The sequence below is a fragment of the Mustelus asterias genome, chromosome X, assembly GCF_964213995.1.
Source record: "Mustelus asterias chromosome X, sMusAst1.hap1.1, whole genome shotgun sequence".
NCBI classification, from domain to species: Eukaryota; Metazoa; Chordata; class Chondrichthyes; order Carcharhiniformes; family Triakidae; genus Mustelus; species Mustelus asterias.
This window is the reverse complement of record NC_135834.1, coordinates 4,692,513-4,711,394: the sequence shown is the minus strand read 5'-3', so window position 1 is coordinate 4,711,394 and position 18,882 is coordinate 4,692,513. Positions and strand designations below refer to the sequence as shown.

The following is an 18,882-nucleotide window of genomic DNA, read 5'->3' as shown; positions in this document are numbered from 1 at the left end:
CTGCCTCACAGTGCCAGGGACACAGGTTCGATTCCGGCCTCGGGTCACTGTCTGTGTGGAGTTTGCGCCTTCTCCCCGTGTCTGCGTGGGTTTCCTCCGGGTGCTCCGGTTTCCTCCCACAGTCCGAAAGATGTGTAGGTTAGGTGGATTGGCCATGCTAAATTGCCCCTTAGTGTCCAAAGATGTGCAGGTTAGGTGGATTGGCCATGCTACATTGCCCCTTAGTGTCCAAAGATGTGCAGGTTAGGTGGATTGGCCATGCTACATTGCCCCTTAGTGTCCAAAGATGTGCAGGTTAGGTGGATTGGCCATGCTAAATTGCCCCTTAATGTCCAAAGATGTGCAGGTTAGGTGGATTGGCCATGCTAAATTGCCCCTTAGTGTCCAAAGATGTGCAGGTTAGGTGGATTGGCCATGCTAAATTGCCCCTTAGTGTCCAAAGATGTGCAGGTTAGGTGGATTGGCCATGCTAAATTGCCCCTTAGTGTCCAAAGATGTGCAGGTTAGGTGGATTAGCCATGCTAAATTGTCCCTTAGTGTCCAAAGATGTGCAGGTTAGGTGGATTGGCCATGCTAAATTGCCCCTTAGTGTCCAAAGATGTGCAGGTTAGGTGGATTGGCCATGCTAAATTACCCCTCAGTGTCTAAAGATGTGTAGGTTAGGGGGATTGGCCATGCTAAATTGCCCCTTAGTGTCCAATGATGTGCAGGTTAGGTGGATTAGCAGGGTAAATATATAGCATTGCAGGGAAAAGGCCTGGGTAAGATACTCGGTTGGAGAATCAGTGCTGATTTGATGGGCCGAATGGCTTCTTCAGCATTGTAGGAATTCTATGATTCTCTGCTCTATCTCTAAGTGAGGAACGCACTGTCAGGGGTGGTGGTGGAGGCAGATACGATAGGGATGTTTAAGGGGCGTTTCGATAAGCACAGGAATATGTGAGGAATAGAGGGACATGGAGCAAGGGCAGGCAGAAGGGATGAGTTTAATTTGGTGTCATGTTCAGCACAACATGGTGGGCCAAAGGGCCTGTTCCTGTGCTGGACTGTTCTATGTTCTATGGTTGAGGGATAAATATCGGCCCGGACACTGGAGAGAACTTCCCTGCTCTTTGAAAAAGGATCGTGGGATCTTTTGGATCCACCCAAGATCTGAGCTCATCAGAAAGACGGCATATCACTCCTTCGGTCCTGCTCTGGAACATCAGCCGAGAGCGTGCGCTCAAGTGGGACTTGAATCCACAATTTTCCCACAGGAGTGTGGCCCACGAAGCGTGGCTCACCATCTAGGTGGGCTGACTGAAGGAGAGAGAGGCCTACATGAGGCTGAGGCTGGGATCTTCCATCTGGTCGGGCTCTTAACCAGCTCACACGCTGGCTGGGGTTTTGTCCCCATTTTCCACTTCAATCTCAAAATTGCCAGACTGGCAACCTTTATATTGTTTCTCTCCCCTGACTTACCTTTCCTGTGTGGGCCTCGCCCCTCCCCCCGCCTCTGTCAATGCATAACAAACCCATTTAACAAACTCACTTGTTCAAGGAACAGCTACTACGCGTCCTTGATAAATATGTACCTGTCAGGCAGGGAGGAAGCAGACGAGCGAGGGAACCGTGGTTTACTAAGGAGGTTGAATCTCTTGTGAAGAGGAAGAAGGAGACTTCTGTTAAGATGAGACTTGAAGGCTCAGTTAGGGCGCTTGAGAGTTACAAGTTAGCCAGAAAGGACCTAAAGAAAGAGTTAAGAAGAGCCAGGAGGGGACATGAGAGGCCTTTGGCAGGTAGGATCAAGGAAAATCCTAAAGCTTTCTATAGGTATGTCAGGAGTAAAAGAATGACTAGGGTAAGATTAGGGCCAGTCAAGGACAGGAGTGAAATCATAGAAATCATAGAAACCCTACAGTGCAGAAGGAGGCCATTCGGCCCATCGAGTCTGCACCGACCACAATCCCACCCAGGCCCTACCCCCACATATTTACCCGCTAATCCCTCTAACATACACATCCCAGGACACTAAGGGGCAATTTTTAACCTAGCCAATCAACCTAACCCGCACATCTTTGGACTGTGGGAGGAAACCGGAGCACCCGGAGGAAACCCACGCAGACACGAGGAGAATGTGCAAACTCCACACAGACAGTGACCCGAGCCGGGAATCGAACCCGGGACCCTGGAGCTGTGAAGCAGCAGTGGGAAGTTGTGCGTGGAGTCTGAAGAGATAGGAGAGGCACTAAATGAATATTTTTCGTCGGTATTCACACTGGAGAGGGACAGTGTTGTTGAAGGGAGTACTGAGATGCAGGCTGTTGGACTGGACGGGATTGATGTTCATAAGGAGGAGGTGTTAGCAATTCTGGAAAGGGTAAAAATAGATAAGTCCCCTGGGCCGGATGGGATTTATCCTAGGATTCTCTGGGAGGCCAGAGAGGAGATTGCAGAGCCTTTGGCTTTGATCTTTGTGTCGTCATTGTCTACAGGAACAGTGCCAGAAGACTGGAGGATAGCAAATGTTGTCCCCTTGTTCAAGAAGGGGAGTAGGGACAACCCTGGTAATTATAGACCGGTGAGCCTTACTTCTGTTGTGGGCAAAGTATTGGAAAGGATTATAAGAGATAGGATTTATAATCATCTAGAAAGGAATAATTTGATTAGGGATAGTCAGCACGGTTTTGTGAAGGGTAGGTCATGCCTCACAAACCTTATTGAGTTCTTTGAGAAGGTGACCAAAGAGGTGGATGAGGGTAAAGCGATTGATGTGGTGTATATGGATTTCAGCAAAGCGTTTGATAAGGTTCCCCATGGTAAGCTTTTGCAGAAAATACGGACACATGGGATTGTGGGTGATTCAGTGGTTTGGATCAGGAATTGGCTAGCTGTAAGAAAACAAAGGGTGGTGGTTGATGGGAAATATTCATCCTGGAGTTCAGTTACTAGTGGTGTACCGCAAGGATCTGTTTTGGGGCCACTGCTGTTTGTCATTTTTATTAATGACTTGGATGAGGACATGGAAGGATGGATTAGTAAATTTGTGGATGACACTAAAGTCGGTGGAGTTGTAGACAGTGCGGAGGGAAGTGGCAGGTTACAGAGGGACATAGATAAGCTGCAGAGCTGGGCTGAGAGGTGGCAAATGGAGTTTAATGCAGAAAAGTGTGAGGTGATTCACTTTGGAAGGAGTAACAGGAATACAGAGTACTGGGCTAATGGTAAGATACTTGGTAGTGTGGATGAACAGAGGGATCTGGGTGTCCATGTGCATAGATCCCTGAAAGTTGGCACCCAGGTTGATAGGGTTGTTAAGAAGGCGTACGGTGTGTTAGCTTTTATTGGTAGAGGGATTGAGTTTCGGAGCCAGGAGGTCATGCTGCAACTGTACAAAACTCTGGTGTGGCCGCATTTGGAGTGTTGCGTACAGTTCTGGTCGCCGTATTATAGGAAAGATGTGGAAGTGTCGGAAAGGGTGCAGAGGAGATTTACCAGGATGTTGCCTGGTATGGTGGGAAAATCGTATGAGGAAAGGCTGAGGGGCTTGAGGTTGTTTTCGTTCGAGAGAAGAAGATTAAGAGGTGACTTAGAGGCATACAAGATGATCAGAGGATTAGATAGGGTGGATAGTGAGAGCCTTTTTCCTCAGATGGTGTTGGCTAGCACGAGGGGACATAGCTTTAAATTGAGGGGTGAGAGATATAGGACAGATGTTAGAGGTAGGTTCTTTACTCAGAGAGTAGTAAGGGTGTGGAATGCCCTGCCTGCAGCAGTAGTGGACTCGTCAACATTAAGAGCATCCAAATGGTTATTGGATAAACATATGGATGATATTGGAATAGTGTAGATTAGAGGGGCTTTAGATTGGTACCACTGGTCGGCGCAACATCGAGGGCCGAAGGGCCTGTACTGTGCTGTAATGTTCTATGTTCTATTAACTCCCTCTGGGTCTCTGTCCATCTTTCCTTTCCCCCTTTTTGCTTTCTATTTGTTTGTGGCCTTGCTAACACATCCGCTGACCGCTTATCTTGGTGGCTTCCGTTCTGGAGAAGGGGCGTGCGCACCCATGGTGATAATCTCCCTTTACCCCGCTGGGCAAGTCCAAAGATGGCGGTGAGGCCCAAGGCTTGGTTTCAGGATGGCCTTCTCTGTCCTGCTTTCAGAGAATGGGTTTGGGGGCCTGAAAGCCAGCCCAGGCTAACCTGCGATGGTTTTAGAACAAAGAGCAAAGAAACCTACAACACACAACCCTTCGGCCCTCCAAGCCTGCACCAGTCATGCTGCTCGACTGAACTAAAACCCCCTACCCTTCCAGGGACCATATCCCTCCATTCCCATCCTATTCATGGATTTGTCAAGACGCCCCTTAAAACTCACTACCGTATCCGCTTCCACTACCTCCCCCGACAGCGAGTTCCAGGCACCCACCACCCCCTGTGTAAAAAATCTGCCTCGTACATCTCCTTTAAACCTTGCCCCTCGCACCTTAAACCTATGTCCCCTAGTAATTGACTCTTCCACCCTGGGGAAAAGCTTCTGACTATCCACTCTGTCCATGCCCCTCATAATCTTGTAGACTTCTATCAGGTCGCCCCTCAACCTCCGTCGCTCCAGTGAGAACAAACCAAGTTTCTCCAACCTCTCCTCATAGCTAATGCCCTCCATACCAGGCAACATCCTGGGAAATCTTTTCTGTACCTTCTCCAAAGCCTCCACATCCTTCTGGTAGTGTGGCGACCAGAATTGAACACTATATTCCAAGTGCGGCCTAACTAAGGTTCTATAAAGCTGCAACATGACTTGCCAATTTTTAAACTCAATGTCCCGGCCGATGAAGGCAAGCATGCCGTATGCCTTCTTGACTACCTTCTCCACCTGCGTTGCCACTTTCAGTGACCTGTGTACCTGTACACCCAGATCCCTCTGCCTATCCATACTCTAAAGGGTTCTGCCAGTTTCTCCAGTATGTTATTTTTTGGTTGCTATTTTCTATATTATCCCCTCTCTCCCAATGTTCGTGCCTCTAAATGGCATTCACTCACCTAAGTGTCCCTGTCTTGTGATGTGAGGATCAAACCCCACCTGCTGCATTTTTTCCGTGCGAGCCATGAAAAAGTTGATTGTGGCGTCCGTGACGACGCAGTTGGGGAACCCTTTGACCCCGTGGTGGTATCCCCCTTCGATGATCAGGCAGTCTCCCTCCTTTCCGCCTGCCTCCACGTGGAGTTTGTGCAGGAATGTCGCCGAGTAAGTCGTCACCTCCCTCACCGAGCCTCCAACCTGCAAAGTAAGAGAGGGTGGTAGGGCTGAGGTGGTATTTGCTAGGCCCGGCTTGCCAACACCGCAGTGGTAATGGTGCCTCAATGAAGACAATCAAAGCTCCTCTATCTCTGTTCATCTCAACAAGTAATGGAACCTTTGGGTATATTCTCAACCCTGAGTTCCTAACGTCATTGGCTACTAGCGTGGCACAGTGGTTAGCACTGCTACCCGCACAGTGCCAGGGACCCGGGTTCGATTCCAGCCATGGGTGACTATCTGTGTTTGTACCTTCTCCCCGTGTCTGCGTGGGTTTCCTCCGGGTGCTCCGGTTTCCTTCCACACTCCAAAAATGTGTAGTTTAGGTGGAATGGCCATGCTAAATTGTCCCTTAGTGTCCAAAGATGTGTAGGTTAGGTGGATTGGCCATGCTAAATTGTCCCTTAGTGTCCAAAGATGTGTAGGTTAGGTGGATTGGCCATGCTAAATTGCCCCTCAGTGTCCAAAGATGTGCAAGTTAGGTGGATTGGCCATGCTAAATTGCCCCTTAATGTCCAAAGATGTGCAGGTTAGGTGGATTGGCCATGCTAAATTGCCCCTCAGTGTCCAAAGATGTGCAAGTTAGGTGGATTGACCATGCTAAATTGCCCCTTAGTGTCCAAAGATGTGTAGGTTAGGTGGATTGGCCATGCTAAATTGCCCCTCAGTGTTCGAAGATGTGCAAGTTAGGTGGATTGGCCATGCTAAATTGCCCCTCAGTGTCCAAAGATGTGCAAGTTAGGTGGATTGGCCATGCTAAATTGTCCCTTAGTGTCCAAAGATGTGCAGGTTAGGTGGATTGGCCATGCTAAATTGCCCCTCAGTGTCCAAAGATGTGCAAGTTAGGTGGATTGGCCATGCTAAATTGCCCCTCAGTGTCCAAAGATGTGCAAGTTAGGTGGATTGGCCATGCTAAATTGTCCCTTCGTGTCCAAAGATGTGCTGGTTAGGTGGATTGGCCATGCTAAATTGTCCCTTAGTGTCCAAAGATGTGCTGGTTAGGTGGATTGGCCATGCTAAATTGTCCCTTAGTGTCCAAAGATGTGCAGGTTAGGTGGATTGGCCATGCTAAATTGCCCCTTAGTGTCCAAAGATGTGTAGGTTAGGTGGATTGGCCATGCTAAATTGTCCCTTAGTGTCCAAAGATGTGCTGGTTAGGTGGATTGGCCATGCTGAATTGTCCCTCAGTGAACCATGGACAAGTTTGGCCGAAGGGCCTGTTTCCATGCTGTAAATCTCTATCCGAACAGGCGCCGGAGTGTGGCGACTGAGGGATTTTCACAGTAACTTCATTGCAGTGTTAATGCAAGCCTACTTGTGACACTAATGAAAGAAACTTTTAAATCTTAGTCTGGATACCTGTCCTGTATCAATTGGTCGGAATTGTTTGAATAGATGACTCATGCTGACTAAGTTACCAGCCCCTGGGAAAAAAGGCGATGTTAATATGTGCACGAGCAAAAGGGGAAGGTACGGCTGAGGTGGTGGGGAGGGGCAGCTTCACTCTTGAGGTGGAGGATGGATCAGAGGAGGAAGATCGAGGGAGTGAGGCAATCATTGAACCAAAGGGCAGAATTCTGTTGTCACTATTGCGGGGTCATGTACCTTTCCTGTCAAATTAATGAACATATCATAACCAAACCTGCTGTCTCATCATAAACTAAATGAACCATCTTAAATTTACTAATGACTGTTCGGCAGACTATTTAGATAACTGTGGCCCCCCCCCACAAACCTGGGAAATCTGACAGACGATAGGACTTGCATTGACATAGCGCCTTTCACAACTCTCACTTTTAAGCCACTCGAATGCTTTAGAAGCTGTTGTAACGTGGGGAACGCAGCGGCCAGTCTGTGCACAGAAAGATCCCATAGGCAGCAGAGATAAAAGGCAGATCAGCTGTTTTTTGGATGATGCGGGTTCTGGGATAAATATTGGCCCAGTTCACCCCTGCATGTTGTACATTTAGCTGAGGGGGCAGCTGGGACCTCATTTTAATGTCCCGTCTGAAAGAGGGCACCTCTGACAGTACAGCACTCCCTCAGTACTGACCCTCTGACAGTGCAGCACTCCCTCAGCACTGACCCTCTGACAGTGCGGCACTCCCTCAGCACTGACCCTCTGACAGTGCGGCACTCCCTCAGCACTGACCCTCTGACAGTGCGGCGCTCCCTCAGCACTGACCCTCTGACAGTGCGGCATTCCCTCAGTACTGACCCTCTGACAGTGCGGCACTCCCTCAGCACTGACCCTCTGACAGTGCGGCACTCCCTCAGTACTGACCCTCTGACAGTGCGGCACTCCCTCAGCACTGACTCTCTGACAGTACAGCACTCCCTCAGTACTGACCCTCTGACAGTGCGGCACTCCCTCAGTGCTGACCCTCTGACAGTGCGGCACTCTCTCAGTACTGACCCTCTGACAGTACGGCACTCCCTCAGTACTGACCCTCTGACAGTGCAGCACTCCCTCAGCACTGACCCTCTGACAGTGCGGCACTCCCTCAGTACTGACCCTCTGACAGTGCGGCACTCCCTCAGCACTGACCCTCTGACAGTGCGGCACTCCCTCAGTACTGACCCTCTGACAGTGCGGCACTCCCTCAGCACTGACTCTCTGACAGTACAGCACTCCCTCAGTACTGACCCTCTGACAGTGCGGCACTCCCTCAGTGCTGACCCTCTGACAGTGCGGCACTCTCTCAGTTCTGACCCTCTGACAGTACGGCACTCCCTCAGTACTGACCCTCTGACAGTGCAGCACTCCCTCAGCACTGACCCTCTGACAGTGCGGCACTCCCTCAGTACTGACCCTCTGACAGTGCGGCACTCCCTCAGCACTGACCCTCTGACAGTGCGGCACTCCCTCAGTACTGACCCTCTGACAGTGCGGCACTCCCTCAGTACTGACCCTCTGACAGTGCGGCACTCCCTCAGTACTGACCCTCTGACAGTGCGGCACTCCCTCAGCACTGACCCTCTGACAGTGCGGCACTCCCTCAGTACAGTACTGGAGCATCGGGCTGGATGTTGAACTCTGGTGTCTGGAGCAGAATTTGAACCTGAACCTTTGGCTTGGACTTGAGTCTGTTGCCAGCTGAGCCATGGCAATGTTTCTATTATTAATGCCTCCCCCCCACCCCCCCGCCATATCAAATACCTCGGTCAGGATTTTCTCATTGATTTTGCTGGCGGTAACATCTTGTCCTGCCAATGACGACCCCTGACCCCACCATGCCCCGGGTTCCCTGGCAAACAAAGGGACTCCCCAATGAAGGGTCACCTCACGCAACACACGCCACATGCTTTCCTAATATGGTTAACACAGGGTACAGGAAGCTCACTATATCCAGGGTTGTTTTCTCCAGGATGTCCACCATTTTTTCCAGCTTGGTGTCCGCGGCGAAGATGAAGTCATCATCGACCCACAGCAGATACTTAGTTTTGACCTGGGAGACAGCCAAGTTCCGCCCGGCGAACCACCCCTGGAGACGCAGAGAAAAATTCATTGAGGGAAGATGCCAGGGAGAAAGTCACAATCACTTGGGGTAGGTGGGGCGGGGGGGGGGGGGGGCGGGGGGGGGAGAAATCGCGAGCAGCGTACCCACAATTCCCTGACACACGTCCCAAACTAACCAGGCTTCACACCGGGCCCTTGGTAACGATAAGCCTGCCGGGTGGGCCTGGTTGCAAAGCTGGCTGTGCTACTTGTAAAGGCCTCAAAATGATGTAAATGTTGGTCCTCGAATTGCCAGAATTCCTAGCACTCAGACAGGAATGTGGTTCAGCCATCTTAACTGACGGATCAGGTGCCCAGCTGGAGTCGGGCCTGCTCAAACAGGTCTCTTAAAGATGAGCTGCAGCTTGCGCTGACAGGAAATGTTTTGATTTGATCCAAATCTTTTTAATTTTTCCTTGTGCGTTAGCTTTCCTTATTTTTTTCCTGCAGCTCGAGTATTTTTGCTTTTTTTTGCAGTTCTTGCTCAGTATCTTAGGCTGCTGCGGACTATTAGCGCCGTACAAAGTGGTGGCCACAGGTATGTCTTTGGCCCGCTTCCAAACGTTCAGGGGAGCCTTTCAGAGAGAGAAAAGGAGTTCGTCGGGAGCTGTTAAGCAGAGGCACGGTAACACCCACCTGAGGCATTGGTCACTAACCCGGAAACAAGGGCCGGAATCTTACCACCGTTCACGCCGGCGGGATTTTCCCATCCCGCCGCAGTGAACGGAGATTTGGCTGGAGTCAAATCCTCCAATCCAGCGGGAACGTGGCATGAACGACAGGTAAGATCGGGCCCAATATATTCACAGAGGGCAGGCGGTGGCATAGTGGTATTGTCATTGTCTCGAGACCCAGGGTAATGTTCCGGGGGGCCCGGGTTCGAATCCCGCCACGGCAGATGGTGAAATTTGAATTCAATAACAAACATCTAGAATTAAAAATCTGATTAAGCCATTGTTGGAAAAACCCATCTGGTTCACTAATGTTCTTTAGGGAAGGAAATCTGCCGTCCTTACCCGGTCTGGCCTACATGTGACTCCAGAGCCACAGCAATGTGGTTGACTCTCAACTGCCCTCGGGCAACTAGGGATGGGCAATAAATGCTGGCCAACCAGCGACACCCATGTCCCACGAATTAATTTTTAAAAATCCTCCTGTATAAAGCAGATATGAGAGAAGGCTGTCTCTTCTCCGCAGAATTGTTACGGCGCACAAGGAGGCCTTTCGGCCCATAGTGCCTGCTCTCCAAACAAGCATTGTGGCTTAGTGCCGTTCCCCTGCCGTTGTCCCCGTCCCCCCTACACCACCTCATGGAACAGGCCGACACAGAGCTGTGGTAGAACAGGGACAGCTATTTTTGAGGACGGTTACCACAGCTCTCCCGCCAACTGTAATGACCTTGCCCAGTGAGGGTCAGGGGTCGGGGGGGGGGGGGTCGTCATTGGTTCGTGCCACATCTGCTAGCAATTTAGCTTTGGCACAGATGAGAGAACCGTGTGCCCTTTTTCTCGAAACAGTGCTTTCCAGTGGGTTCTCAATTTAGGCTTGTGACCGATTAATAGGCCCCACAGGAACCGTGACCACAGTGAGGCTTAACCTTCCTCACAATTCCAGCAAATATCTTCTTCATTTGCAGCTGGGTGCAATTGGCCTCAGCTGGAAACCTTCTGGTTTCTTTTTTTTTTAAAACTAGAGGTGTGGTCATCAACCCCAAACAAGGCCTCTAAGGAACATCTCCTGCAACAAAGCCTCCAACTCGTCTACATCAAAGAAGCCATGCTACCGTCTAGCTCCACACGGCCTTTTACGATCAGTCAGCCCACTCCAATGTTGTCTCTTCATCTTCTCCTCCTGATGCCACATCAGATTTCAGGGCGATTTGGACAGGCTGAGTGAGTGGGCAAGTGTGTGGCAGACGCAGTATAATGTGGATAAATGTGAGGTTCTCCACTTTGGTAGCAGAAGGCAGATTATCAGAATGGGTGTAAGTTGAGAGAGGGAGAGTGTGCAGCGGGACCTGGGTGTCCTTGTGCAACTGTCACTGAAGGTAAGCATGCAGGTGCAGCAGGCGGTAATGAAGGCAAATGGTATGTTGACCTTCATTGCGAGAGGTTTCGAGTACAGGAGCAGGGATGTGTTGTTGCAATTATACAGGGCCTTGGTGAGACCACACCGAGAGTATTGTGTGCAGTTTTGGTCTCCTTTTCTGAGGAAGGATGTTCTTGCTCTCGAGGGAGTGCAGAGAAGGTTTCCCAGGCTGATTCCGGGGATGGCGGGACTGATGTATGAGGAGAGATTGACTAGGTTAGGATTGTTTTCACTAATGTAGAGTGAGAGGGGATCTCATCGAACCCAATAAAATTCTAACAGGACTGGACAGGGTAATGCAGGAGGGATGTTCCCGATGGTGGGGGAGCCTAGAACCAGTGGTTATAGTCTAAGAACATGCGCGAAACCTTTCAGAACTGTAAGTAGTCTCACAACACCAGGTTAAAGTCCAACAGGTTTATTTGGTAGCACGAGCTTTCGGAGCGTTGTCCCTTCATCAGGTGAGTGGAGAGTTGGGTTCACAAACAGGGCATATATACACAGACTCAATTACAGGATAATGGTTGGAATGCGAGTCTTTACAGGTAATCAAGTCTTAAAGGTACAGACAATGTGAGTGGAGAGAGGGTTAAGCACAGGTTAAAGAGATGTGTATTGTCTCCAGCCAGGACAGTTAGTTAGCTTGTGCTACCAAATAAACCTGCTGGTGTTGTGAGACTACTTACTGTGCCTACCCCAGTCCAACGCCAGCATCTCCACATCATGGCTTTCAGAACTGAGGTGAGGAGAAATTTCTTCACCCAGAGGGTGGTGAATGTGTGGAATTCACTCCCACAGAAAGTAGTTGAGGCCAAAACGTTGTGCGATTTCAACAAGAAATTAGATATAGCTCTTGGGGTAAAAGGGATCTAGGGATATGGGGGGGAAGGGGGGGAATCAGGATATTGAATTCGATGATCAGTCACGATCAAAATGAATGGCGGAGCAGGCTCGAAGGGCTGAATGGCCTCCTCCTGTTCCCATTTTTTGTTTCTATTTCTCAATTCCTAATTAAGAGTGCTGTCGGGAAAAGAATCCCTGGACAAGGTTTTCCAACGCTTCCAGACTACTCAAAACAAGGAATGTCGCTCCCACCGTTCAACTGGGCCCAACCAGCCATCTCATCACCATGGCGATGACTGCAACACGCACTCGGCACCCATGCGGGGGAATCCAGTGTGACCGGGACAAAGATAAACTTCCCCCTCGGCCTTCTTCAGCTGTCTGCAGCCTTTGACCCGGTTTGACCGCTCCATCCTCTTCCCGCACCCTCTCCACTGTTGTCCAGCTGGGTGGGGCTGCTCTCCCCTGGTTCCATTCTTACCAATCTCATCGCAGTCAGAAAATCACCGGCAATGGCTTCTCTTCCTGTTCCTGCACCATTCCCTCTGGTGTCCCCCGGGATCTCTCCTGGACCCCCCCGCCCCACCCTCCTATTCCTCATCTCCACGCTGCCCACTCAGTGACATCATCTGAAAACGCTGCGTTAGTTCTCTCGTGTACACTGACCACACCCAGCTCCACCTCCCCACCACCTCGCTCCACTCCTCCAGCCCCCTACACTCCTCCCTATCTCTGTAACCTCCTCCAGCCCCTACACCCCCTCCCTATCTCTGTAACCTTCTCCAGCCCCTACAACCCTCCCTATCTCTGTAACCTCCTCCAGCCCCTACACTCCTCCCTATCTCTATAACCTCCTCCAGCCCCTACAACCCTCCCTATCTCTATAACCTCCTCCAGCCCCTACAACCCTCCCTATCTCTGTAACCTCCTCCAGCCCCTACAACCCTCCCTATCTCTGTAACCTCCTCCAGCCCCTACATTCCTCCCTATCTCTATAACCTCCTCCAGCCCCTACAACCCTCCCTATCTCTGTAACCTCCTCCAGCCCCCACACCCCTCCCTATCTCTGTAACCTCCTCCAGCCGCCTACACCCCCTCCCTATCTCTGTAACCTCCTCCAGCCCCGACTAGCATCCGAGATCACTACACTCCTCCAATTCTGGCCTCCTGAACATCCATGATTTTAATCGTTCCGCCATTGGCGGCCGTGCCTTCAGCTGCCTGGGCCCCAAGCTCTGGAGTTCCCTCCCTAAACCTCTCCGCCCCTCTCTACCTCACTTTCCTCCTTTAAGATGCTCCTTAAAGCCCATCTCATTGACCAAACTTTTGGTCACCTGACCTAATATCTCCATAGGTGCTTCAGTGTCATATTTTGTTTTATAACGTGCTTGTGAAGCACTTTTTATATCGTAAAGGATTAATATAAATACAAGTAAATTGTTGTTATTATCGAGGGATATAGGGCCAAGGTGAGTTAGGCCACAGATCAACCAGGATTATACTGATTGGTGCAACAGGCATGAGGGGCTGAGTGGCCTCCTCCTGTTCCTCTGAAGCAGTCCCTGCTGAGGTGCAGCGTAATTTCAACTCCCTTTAAACTGCCCTTCAATACGTCTTCATCCAACTGCCACACAGCACCATTCCTATACCCCAACTCCACATCTCCAAATCTCAAACCCACCACTTTCGAGTGGCTGTGTTGCCAACTCCTCCTCTGGAGTCTCCCGGAATTGGAGCTGAATCTCCAAGACATCGCTCGGAGTAAAAACCCAGAAGAAAAATCAGAAGGACATTGAAAAAAAGTTACGCTTTGAGAAATCATTTCTTGGATGACAACAAGAACAAAGGTTGCTGGAAAATCTCAGCGGGTCTGACAGCATCTGTGGGGAGAGAATAGAACAAAGAACAACGAAAATTACAGCACAGGAACAGGCCTTTTGGCCCTCCAAGCCTGCACCGATTATGCTGCCCCCCTGAACTAAAACCCCCAACTCTTCCGGGGACCATATCCCTCCATTCCCATCCCATTCATGTATTTGTCAAGACATCCCTCAAAAGTCACTATCATATCTGCTTCCACTACCTCCCCCGGCAACGAGTTCCAGGCACCCACCACCCTCTGTGTAAAAAACTTGCCTCGTACATCATATAGATAGATAGGATGCAAGACTGGGCGGAGAAGTGGCAGATGGACTTCAACCCGGATAAATGTGTAGTGGTCCATTTTGGCAGGTCAAATGGGATGAAGGAGTATAATATCAAGGGTAAGACTCTTAGCAGTGTAGAGGATCAGAAGGACCTTGGGGTCCGGGTCCATAGGACTCTTAAATCAGCCCCGCAGGTGGAGGAGGTGGTTAAGAAGGCGTATGGTGTGCTGGCCTTTATCAATCGAGGGATTGAGTTTAGGAGTCCGGGGATACTGATGCAGCTATATAAGACCCTCGTCAGACCCCACTTGGAGTACTGTGCTCAGTTCTGGTCGCCTCATTACAGGAAGGATGTGGAAAAGATTGAAAGGGTGCAGAGGAGATTTACAAGGATGTTGCCTGGATTGAGTGGCATGCCTTATGAGGATAGGCTGAGGGAGCTCGGTCTTTTCTCCTTGGAGAGACGTAGGATGAGAGGAGACCTAATAGAGGTATATAAGATGTTGAGAGGCATAGATCGGGTGGACTCTCAGAGGCTTTTTCCCAGGGTGGAAATGGCTGCTATGAGAGGACACAGGTTTAAGGTGCTGGGGTGTAGGTACAGGGGAGATGTTCGGGGGAAGTTTTTCACACAGAGGGTGGTGGGCGAGTGGAATCGGCTGCCATCAGTGGTGGTTGAGGCAAACTCGATAGGGTCTTTTAAGAGACTTCTGGATGAGTACATGGGACTTAATAGGATTGAGGGTTATAGGCAAGCCTATATATAAGCCTAGGTCGGTAGGGACATGACCGGCACAACTTGTGGGCCGAAGGGCCTGTTTGTGCTGTATTTTTTCTATGTTCCATCTCCTTTAAACCTTGCCCCTCACACCTTAAACTCCCGACTCCATCCCTCTCCATGGTGACTGTCTGACACTAAACCAATCTGTTCACAATCTTGGTGTCACATTTGACCCTGTGATGAGCCCTAGTAATTGACTCTTCCACCCTGGGGAAAAAGCTTCTGACTCTCCACTCTGTCCATGCCTCTCATAATCTTGTAGACTTCTATCAGGTCTCCCCTCAACCTCCATCGTTCCAGTGAGAACAAACCAAGTTTCTCCAACCTCTCCTCATAGCTAATGCCCTCCATACCAGGCAACATCCTGGTAAATCTTTGCTGCACCCTCTCCAAAGCCTCCACACCCTTCTGGCAGTGTGGCGACCAGAATTGAACACTATATTCCAAGTGCGGCCTAACTTAAGGTTCAATAAAGCTGCAACATGAGCCAACGTTTCGAGTCTGGATGACTCTTCATCGGAGCTGGAGGCAAAGAAAATAGGGCAAGATTTATACTATGGGGTGGGGGTTGTAATTGGACAGAGGGAATGTAAATAGTGATGATAAAGGCCGAGAATGGTGCTAATAGCATCCATTAAGAGATCGGAATGCATGAATGGGAGAATAAACGCTGAGGTTGTCAGGGGATAATTTGGGGAATGTGACAATCGGCCCTGGGGTTGGTTGCTTTCTCTGGTGCATCTGGTTGGCGAGAGTCTTGGCGGACATGCCAAATATCCTTATTTTTATTTTTCCATTTCTGAAATCCCGCTCTCCATCTTGTCCTCCAAACCCCCCACCACCCCAGGGCCAACTGCGACATTCCTCAGGTAGTCCCTTAACAATCTATACCTTGCTCAGTCATTCACACATTCCGATTACTTAATGGACGCCATTAGCACCTTTCTCAGCCTTTATCATCACCATTTACACCCCCTTTTTTTCAAATTACAGCCCCCCCCCGCCCACCCTCCTAGTGTAAATTTTGTCCGATTTTCTTTCTCTTCAGCGAAGGGTCATCCCGATTCAAAAAAGTTGGTTCTATTCTCTCCCCACAGATGCTGTCAGAGCTGTTGGGATTACCCGGAATTTTCTGTTTTTGTTTCAGATTCCAGCATCTGCAGTATTTTGCCTTTTTCTTCGAAGACTTTGGCCAGTCGCGATCAAAAAATACCTGCGATCGGTATCGAGGCCATTTGACAAACAATCAAAAGTCATCCAATTGGGTGAGGAAAAGTCTATGGAGAGTCATGAGGATGGACAACTTGGCACAGGGCCGTTGGAATTTCGGGATCATGCGGTGATACATCCAGGATTTGATTTATTATTGTCACGTGTATTCGGACACAGTGAAAAGTATTGTTTCTTGCGCGCTATGCAGACAAAGCATACTGTTCATAGAGTACATAGGGGAGAAGGAAAGGAGAGGGTGCGGAATATAGTGTTACAGTTACAGATAGGGTGCAGAGAAAGATCAGCTTAATATTTGATTTATTATTGTCACATGTATTGAGATGCAGTGAAAAGTATTGTTTCTTGCGTGTTATACAGACAAAGCATACCGTTCGTAGAGTAGATAGGGGAGAAGGAAAGGAGAGGGTGCAGAATGTAGTGCTACAGTCAGAGCTCAGGTGTAGAGAAAGATCGACTTAGAACGAGATAGGTCCATTCAAAAGTCTGACGGCAGCAGGGAAGAAGCTGTTCTTGAGTCGGTTGGTACGTGACCTCAGACTTTTGTAGCTTTTTCCCGACGGAAGAAGGTGGGAGAGAGAATGTCCGGAATTTTACCGCCACATCATCGGGGAGGGCGCGGCGCGCAGAATGTAAGCTCCGTTGGCCTCGGGCGGGATTTTACAAGCCTTGCCCAAGTGAGGTCATAACATACCAGCCTATGTCTGGGGTGCGTGGGGTCCTTAATTATGCTGGCTGCTTTCCCAAGCCAGCGGGAAGTGTAGACAGAGTCAATGGATGGGAGGCTGGTTTGCGTGATGGACTGAGCTTCATTCACAACCCTTTGTAGTTCCTTGTGGTCTTGGGCAGAGCAGGAGCCATACCAAGCTGTGATACAACCAGAAAGAATGCTTTCTATGGTGCATCTGTAAAAGTTGGTGAGAGTCGTAGCGGACATGTCAAATTTCCTTAGTCTTCTGAGAAAGTAGAAGCGTTGGTGGGCTTTCTTAATTATATAGGAATAAATCCTACCAGCGTTGGCAAGCCCGTGTGAGCATCTATTGCAGTTTGGAAGTGGTTGGAAGCGTCGGCCTAAGACTCTTGGAACTATAAGTAAAAGTAGTAGATGGCTTGTTTGTCAGTCACGGGACAGATTGAAGCCGAGGACACGAAGAGACCGTGTTCTAACCTCCCCTGACACCCCACCCTCTGCTTCCTCATTCATGAAAAACATGTACCTTTTTGAATGGCATGAAATACTGCTCAATGAAGGCTCCTTGAATCTTTTGAGTCTCGTTGTTGTCATCCGCGATTACAATGGTGACCGAGGGGTAATACTTCCTAACGCTCGATATCAGTTGTCTCAACTTGTCATACCTGAGAAACGTTTTGGTTGCTATAGTTACCAGCTCACTGATGTCATAGCCTAAAACACAGAGAACAGCACGTGACCACCTTTCATCTGGGCACAAGAGTAAGCTTTCAAACCCCCCCGGCGCCAACTTGTCTGCCAGTCCTGGCTGCCCAGAGTACGCCAGGACATGCACCGTCCCAGCAATCAGCGCAAACGGTTGCTTGCGAATTGAGCCCAGCTTGGAGATAGTCCAGTTCATTATTGGATTGGCGGCGATTTGTCAGAATGTACAATTAATACAAATCATTAAAGATACAAACACATCATTCAGAAATTTACACCAACATATTCTTCATTGTTTAAAGTTTATTTATTAGTGTCACGAATAGGCTTACATTAGCACTGCAATGGAGTTACTGTGAAAATGCCACACTGTTCGGGTACACTGAGGGAGAATTTAGCACCTAACCCGCACATCTTTTGACACTAAGGGACAATTTAGCATGGCCAATCCACCTAACCTGCACATCTTTGGACACTAAGGGGCAATTTAGCATGGCCAATCCACCTAACCTACACATCTTTGGACACTAAGGGGCAATTTAGAAATCATAGAAATCATAGAAACCCTACAGTACAGAAAGAGGCCATTCGGCCCATCGAGTCTGCAGCGACCAAAATACCACCCAGGCCTTACCCCCATATCCCTACATATCGTACCCGCTAATCCCTCTAATCTACGCATCCCAGGACACTAAGGGGCAATTTTAGCATGGCCAATCAACCTAACCCGCACATCTTTGGACTGTGGGAGGAAACCGGAGCACCTGGAGGAAACCCACGCAGACACAAGGAGAATGTGCAAACTCCACACAGACAGTGACCCAAGCCGGGAATCGAACCCGGGACCCTGGAACTGTGAAGCAGCAGTGCTAACCACTGTGCTACCGTGCCACCCAAAATTAGCATGGCCAATCCACCTACCCCACACATCTTTGGACACTAAGGGGCAATTTAGCATGGCCAATCCACTTACCCCACACATCTTTGGATGCTAAGGGGCAATTTAGCATGGCCAATCCACCTAACCTACACATCTTTGGATGCTAAGGGGCAATTTAGCATGACCAATCCACCTAACCTACACATCTTTGGATGCTAAGGGGCAATTTAGCATGGCCAATCCACCTAACCTACACATCTTTGGATGCTAAGGGGCAATTTAGCATGACCAATCCACCTACCTCACACATCTTTGGACACTAAGGGCAAAGTTTTACCTGCACGTCCGCCCAAGGTTCGTACGATCCAGCCGAGGCCAATGGAGAATGCCGTTCTCCGAGCCTCGCCCGCCCCCGGAATAGGGACGGCATGCCGATAAAATTCCAGCCTAAGGGGCAATTTTGCACGGCCAATCCCCCTAACCTACACATCTTTGGACTGTGGAAGGAAGCCGGAACCTCCCGGAGGAAACCCACGCAGACACGGGGAGAGTGTGGGGACTCGACACAGACAGACAGTGACCCGAGGCCGGAATTGAACCCGGGTCTCTGGCGCCACGAGGCAGCGGTGCTAACCACTGTGCCACCGTGCCGCCCTATCCCATTAATGTTGACGCGTTTCTGTATTCGCGATGAACAAAACTCCCCAACCGTCAAACAAGCTTATACCGTTAACCCTG

At 49.7% G+C, this 18,882-nt stretch overlaps 1 protein-coding gene across 1 annotated transcript in view; it reads right to left on the bottom strand.

Annotated features, from left to right (window-relative positions):
- The window catches only part of LOC144481891 (beta-1,4 N-acetylgalactosaminyltransferase 1-like), an 84,725-nt gene that overhangs the window by 5,989 nt on the left and 59,854 nt on the right, over nucleotides 1-18,882 (bottom strand). The window contains exons 7-9 of the mRNA XM_078201053.1: nucleotides 17,086-17,273; nucleotides 8,625-8,765; nucleotides 5,025-5,262 (exon numbers count right to left, since the gene is read on the bottom strand). Of these exons, the coding sequence (XP_078057179.1) occupies nucleotides 5,025-5,262; nucleotides 8,625-8,765; nucleotides 17,086-17,273 (567 nt within the window). The remainder of the gene's footprint in view (nucleotides 1-5,024; nucleotides 5,263-8,624; nucleotides 8,766-17,085; nucleotides 17,274-18,882) is intronic.